Source organism: Aegilops tauschii, chromosome 1 (genome assembly GCF_002575655.3).
Source record: "Aegilops tauschii subsp. strangulata cultivar AL8/78 chromosome 1, Aet v6.0, whole genome shotgun sequence".
Classification (NCBI taxonomy): Eukaryota; Viridiplantae; Streptophyta; class Magnoliopsida; order Poales; family Poaceae; genus Aegilops; species Aegilops tauschii.
The window spans coordinates 648,197-655,136 of record NC_053035.3 but is presented as its reverse complement, the minus strand read 5'-3'; the positions used below and the strand labels follow the sequence as shown (position 1 = coordinate 655,136).

The following is a 6,940-nucleotide window of genomic DNA, read 5'->3' as shown; positions in this document are numbered from 1 at the left end:
ATAAAATGTGAATTCGCTGAAAGAATCTTTAGCATCGAAATAATTTACACAAATATTTTAATTTATATATTTCAAATAAAGGGCCTAATTTTCATTTTCCATGGCGCCCTGAATTTTAAAGGTGCGGCCCAGACCAGATATTTTCCCATGCAACATGTTCTCCCCCCTTGAATAAGCATAGGCAACTGTGATGTCGTAGCTAGCAAGCAAGTTGTACAATCTGACCGCATGGAATTGTACATTTTTTTCCTTGCAAACTGTAAATGATATAGATAGGTAAATGATCGATAGTGAACCATTGTAGCACCATTGTCTCGATAGTGAACCCCGGTGCAAATCCCATCATCACACCCCACTCACCCGCCGTCCCTCCGTCCTCCTCAATCCGGCGCCGTTGCCCATCGAGCACGAATATCACAGTGGCACTGAGCATGTTCCCATACTCTCTTAGCACGGTCCGACTTGCCGCCAGCTTCCCCGACTCTAGTTGGAGTGCCTTCCACACTTGGCCGCCGTTCCACCAGGGTTGCTCGGGACAGCGACCGTGGTTAGCAGCGGGGTGGGTCCACCAGCTTAGGCTGACGAAATTTCTTTGCCCGCTGGGACCACCAGTTGAACACACACTTGGGCCGTTCTCGTCAGCTTGCCCATTAAATGCCGGCATCCAACGCGCCTGCTCAAACTTTGAATGTTGTCGGGTCCTGTTGTGGCTTCCCGCGCTAGTGCTTAGGTGTGTGAGCGGCCGTTATTGAGATCCTCCAGAGCCGTGAACTCACAAGTATAGGGGATCGCAACAGCTTTCGAGGGTAGATTATTCAACCCAAATTTACGGATGCAACACAAGGAGAGCCAAACAATATTTGGAAGTATTATCAATTGAGTTGGGACTGAATGGATTCTGACCATTATTTATTTGATATAAGCAATAATAAGGAATAAGCAAAAATTGTGAGTCCATTGTAAAATTTATGTAATGTCACTTCATTTAAAATTTCAACAAATATAATGTACGATTAAAAGACGCTACACTTGGAAAACATGATAACCAATATACTATCATGCCTTAGCTAGCAAGCAAGTTGTACAATCTTATCGCACGCAATAGTAGTAGATTTTATTTTCATTGCAAACTGTAAATGATAGAGATAGCTTCAAGATCAATATCGATACAAAAAGTATATCAATTTTTGTTGTGCGGGTTGCTGTCCACCGCATGCAGCACCATTGTCTCGATAGTGAACCCAGGTCCAAATCCCATCATCACACCCCACTCGCCCCTCATCCCTCTGTCTTCCTCCATCCGGCGCCGTTGCTCATCGAGCACAAAGATCACAGTGGCGCCGAGCATGTTCCCATACTCTCTGAGCACAGTCCGACTGGCCGCGAGCTTCCCCGTCTCCAGCTGGAGTGCCCCCTCGATGTGATCCAGTATTCCTCGGATGCCGGGGTGCACCACAAAGAAGAGATCATTCCAGAGGGTGGCGCCGTCGCTCATTACTCCAATCGGCTGGAACGCATCCTTGAGACATTGGTCGATGTGTTGCGCCGCTATAGGAACCAGCTCCTTCGTGAAGATGTGGCCATCGAGGCCGGCCTCTGTTAGCTTCATGGTGAGCACACGGTCGGTCCCTGGTATCATGGTCTGTGAGGCGGACACCATCTCGAAGATTGGGTGCTCGACGGTGTGCACGGCATCGGCGCCGACGATAACCGCGCCAGCACCGTCGCCAAAGAACGCCTGGCTGATGAGAGTGTGTGGGTGGGCATCTGCCTCCTCCGGGCCACGGAACGAGACGATGGTGAGCTCGACGCAGACCACCAACACACGCGCGCCGCAGTTATTCTCTGCCAGGTCCTTGGCAAGGCGCAGCGAGGCGGCACCGGCGGAGCAGCCGTTGAGGTAGAGCATGGTCCGACATACGGAGGCGCGGAGGCCGAGCAGACAGGCAAGGCGGAGGTCGGCGCCAGGGGAGTGCGCGCCTGAGTTGGTGCTGACGACGAGGTGGGTGATGTCGGTGGCCGGACGGCCCCACTCGGCTATGGCTTTTGCTGCAGCTGACGCCGCAAGCTCTGGCGCAGCGACGGCCGCGATGGCTAGGCGGGCGTCCAGGGACGGCTTGCCGCGGCAGAGGAAGCCGGGGTGGGCGTCCAGGAGCTCCTCCGTGTGGTGGAAATAACGCTTGTCCGTTGGTGTCATCTGGCCTGGAAACAACAAAACACGTAGGCGATGTTAACTTGATCATTGTTGTATTAAGATCGATACTACAACCAGCTAACATATTATTAGACGATCAAGTAACTTGACCGCTGTATTTATGCATGTGCTCATCTGCTTGCTTACACATGGCCTTGAATTTTTGCTTGAGGTCGGTGAGGTGCTGGCTCTTGGTTACCCGGAAATAGTAATCCGGGTACTCCTCCTGGGACACGCAGTTGGCCGGGTTAGCCGTGCCGATGGCGAGGACAGCCGCCGCACCCTCCGCACGCTGCGAACGACGGATCTCCCGCACCGGGGCCAGTATGGTGGCCATGTTCTCGTACGTCTACATAAGATAGAAAATCAACTTGTGTTCACACAAAACACATGAGCAATCTGAAAATTTGTGAAGGATGACGTATAGATTATATATATGTACATACATTACTTATATATATGTACAATCATCATGGAGGGCGGAATCCGCCCAGACCTATGGTTATATACACAAAATAAAATATTTACAAGTAAACTTGGCTCATTATATTAGTCTACGTACGGGTATGAAAAAAGTGAGCCCTTTGTATGAGTTGTCGTGCAAGGCATGTCATGACATCTTACTCATGCCAGCAACCGATAAACTACTATGCCTCATGTGTTTTGTCTACGTTGCAAATTAATTAGGTTAGCCTTTGATGAATGCTAAAGTACAATCATTTTTACAAGACCGGCGCATAAGATTCGCCTTATTCATATACCATAAGCGGACTACTCATAGACAACCCACCAAACAAGTCCCAACCCAACACATCACAACCGCAACCACTGACACTTGTACCATGCAAAGTATGGAACCCCTGAACGAGAACGCATGCATCAACAAAATGCAATGGGCAGCAGCAATACCACAATAACAACCCTAACCATGAGGATGAGCTGAGAGACCGAAGATCATCAGTTACACATACGTCAATGCCTTTCCTACGGTGCAACTCTACGTTCCTTTGCAATCAATTTTGAGAAGATAAGTACACATTATAATTCTACCTTAAATATGAAAATAAAATTTAAAAATCAATTTATTTCCATACAAGCTGCAAACTCTATAAAATAGCTATAATTCAGAGGATTTAAGAACTACCGTTTGCTTCATATATAAAACTAAACTCAAAACGGAAATGCCCAATGAAATACAAATAGAATGAATTAATTGGTAGACATTACATGTTATGTGACATAGCTGCTTTAATTATTTTCAAGTAGATGTTATGCAATAGAGCTGCTAGCTACACGGCAATGAATTTGTATACTTTTATAGAGTACCCAAATATCCGTGTATCCAGATAGGTGGAATTGATGCATCATACACAGCAAGAATAATGGTCAGATCAATTTCTATAATATGTGTGTGAGCTATAGCATATGAAGGAGGCAAAGAGATGTCATGACTAAAATGGAAACAACACACACAAAATTAGAAAGAACAACATGACATGACAGATGGCAAGCTGCAAACATTAATACCGACGGTTGTGTCTTGTTGAAAAAGCTAATATAGTTAATGCACAATAATTTTATCGAAGTGCAACTATGTTCTCACAAGACGAAATACCTTCAAGAGAAAACAAGACAAATGTAACAGCTTGTATTAACCCTGCTTGTTTAAGAATGGAATGAAAAAGATAGAAGCAATGTAAGCAAAAGCAAACGATGAGATACCAAAGTAGAGGGAAAACTGCTTGATGCACACAATGCGATGGAGGAGCTTCTTCGAGTTTGTTTGCTCTCCGAGATGTGAATGACTGAGCAAAGAAAGTGGCAAGTATTTATAAGGATGGGAGTGGAGCAAGGAATAGATATCCATGGATGGAAAGCATGCATGCATGCACCGTCCAGTAGATGCTCCACTCTGTCTCTAACACATGCATGCATCACATTAATCAGTGGGAGTATTAATTGTTGATACCCTGAGATGCATGCAATTATTATCTCCGTCCACTGCTTCCATTTTTTTTTGGCGAAAACAGCCCACTGTTTTTGGAAACCAGTCGGTATACTTATACTATTGCGGCCGGTGAGTTTTCCAAACCAACTAGAGATACATCAGAGTACTATGTTAACAAAACATAGTCGGTGTAGCCTATGGAACATGTATTTCAGATGTGTAGGTCTGTATAAATAAGTGACTAACTTGACAAGCTCACAATCTAATGGCACCATACGTCATTTCATAATACGTCATTGCACCATACGTGCACAGTTTGCAGCTAGAATCTTATGCACATGCATGCAGCTGCTTCCTTTTTCTATTGTTGAGGAAAAGTTCAGTCACATGGTGCTGAATATACATTGTACTATATGTGCCAACTTGACAATATGCTGCATCATGCAACTACTTTTTTTTGTCACAATACGTCTATGCTAATTTTGTTTAGTCAATAAGGAGCTTATTAGCCGCCGTAGCTTGATTATTAAGGAATCAATTATGTACAGTATTTGCCGTGTTCTTTGACGCACAGAACCAAGTTTGACCACCATTGGAATCTTCAGCTCACGTTGCTCACCGCAATGATCGTTTTTTGTTTGACAACAACATCACATGTGCATGCCGTTGTTTGTTGATTGGCTTGGTCTGTTAGTTCCCAGAAATCTGTAAAATACGCTCCACTTGAAGAAGACAAAAACTTCCTGTCCATGGGGCAACCAACGTAGAGACTGAAAACTATCCACATTATGGATCAATAGTAGAAGTATGTGAGGAGACTTTTTTTCTTTTGAGAAACGCTTCAGCTCATGGTTCAGAATAAACATTGTAACATATATACATGAACTTCAAAAGGTACTACTTTCGAAATAAAAGAACTTGACAGTGTACTATGTTGTGCAGCTGCTCCCTTTCTTTTGCTCGGGATTGTACTATATACGTCGACTTAACTGTGCTAATTATGTTCATCATAAGGAGCTGATTAGCTACCCTTGACTATTATGGAATCAATCATCTACAGTTTTTGTCCTATTCATTGACTAACTCAACCAAGCATGTCCACCAATTCGAATCTTCACCGACGCTGCTCACCAAGATGCTGTTTTTGTTTGACAGCAACCTCGCAGGCATATGCTGACAAGAAGGTAACATGCACACACAAATAATATACTACATTTTTTCTTGCATCTACATACCATGTCTGAGAGAAATGCTACGGAGGCATTTGAACATATCTTATAGATATTAACTAGGCCAAAAAATTGTTCTGAGGGACTTAGTGACAAGTTTACGAGAAGTAGTTGGTAATCCAATATATGTTGGTATATATATAGTTGGTATATTTTATTTTGCGAATAATATAAAGTTGGTATATGCATCTGAGTTTTTACAACCAATATCAAACAAATGCATGTGGTTGGAGAAGCTTGCATTATCAGATCAAAATGATCATATACACACATTCATTCATTTACACTATCAAGTAATTTTGCAACATAAATAGTGTTCTTCCAATTGTAGCACCGTCTGGAATACATATTGTTTCAAGGTACGCCATGTCACATTGGGTACGGTAGACTTGTCATGTATGAGGCGGGAGCCATCAGATCACGCATCAAGAGCACCTGGTTGTCTGAATGTTCACGCAACAACTTGAGCACGTCGATAAGATTTGTGACGGCTGCATGATCAGCAAGTAGCATCGGCTATCCGTTCTGTGTGTCAGTTCATACCGCTCCATGCGCGCCCTCGACCTCGTCTACAGCCGGTCCGATCAAGCCGGTGGTAACTAGTACTTTCTGTTAGTAGTTCATGACTATGGCAGATACATGTGGCTGGAGGTTCTCCTAACAAAGGACGAGGCCTTTTTGCGCTTCAAGATGATCCAGGTGCATGCCAAGGCAAAGCAGAGCTGTCGGTTGCGTGTGTTACGCTCTGGCCGGGATAAAGAATTCTTGGGGAAGGCGTTCATGTGCGCCATCTATGTCCTCGATCGCGCGCCGATGAAGAGCCTCAACTCCATCTCTTTCCTTTTGACGTCCCCATGCCGCCACACCAAGTGGGGACATGGGGATGTAAAATAAATTAAGACATTGGTTTCTTCGGTTCTTTTAGTTTTCCTTCTTCTTCCATTTTTTGTCTTTGTGAATTCTTGATGTCTTGACTTGGTCATGATATTGTATTATAGCAAATGGTGGATGTAATTGGTATCATGTTGATGTTAATTCTAAAAAGGATAATTTTGCAAAATTAATGTGACAACATTGTAAGTATAAATTATTTTCCCTGCTTAAATGAGAACATTTTGTGTTCTTGTGTGAGATAATGGTCCTTCAACTCCAACGGGCATGTTGTATTATCCTTAGCGTATTAAAAGACAATGAAAACGCAAAAAATGCATGTTCAGCAGATCTAGCAGCTACCTAGCTACTTCTACTAGTCAAGATACCTGAATGGACACGTTTTCCATCACTCAGATGATCGGCTCAATTCAACCGTTCTTGAGTAGTTGTGCACACACACACACACACACACACACACACACACACACACACACACACACACACACACACACACACACACACATATTATATATGCATGTCCATGTTAGAGTGGAATCAAATTGTAGCTATAAAAACGAGGAGCAGCCACCAGAACGTACTACACAAGATAGATTGAGCTGCATGCATAGTTGGCCGCACCCACACTAGATCCTACGTCGACACACGTGCAAGGGTACAACTGCTAGATCGACCACT

General features: G+C 43.9%; 1 protein-coding gene across 1 annotated transcript; it reads right to left on the bottom strand.

The window, feature by feature from the left end:
* Positions 1–979: 979 nt before the first annotated feature.
* On the bottom strand, positions 980–3,982 carry LOC109734579 (bisdemethoxycurcumin synthase-like). The gene is made up of 3 exons (XM_020293788.3): positions 3,917–3,982; positions 2,342–2,543; positions 980–2,202 (listed from the first exon to the last, which is right to left on the bottom strand). Exons 2-3 carry the CDS (start codon positions 2,529–2,531, stop codon positions 1,181–1,183), a joined length of 1,212 nt encoding a protein of 403 aa, XP_020149377.2. The 5' UTR covers positions 2,532–2,543; positions 3,917–3,982; the 3' UTR covers positions 980–1,180.
* Positions 3,983–6,940: the final 2,958 nt, after the last annotated feature.

What these genes read in the sequence shown, in the direction of transcription:
- LOC109734579 (XM_020293788.3), bottom strand. Translation starts at nt 2,531, where the DNA reads ATGGCCACCATACTGGCCCCGGTGCGGGAGATCCGTCGTTCGCAGCGT. An exon ending in GCAAAAATTCAAGGCCATGT is followed by an intron (nt 2,203 to 2,341) that starts GTAAGCAAGCAG and finishes TGTTGTTTCCAG; the next exon opens with GCCAGATGACACCAACGGAC.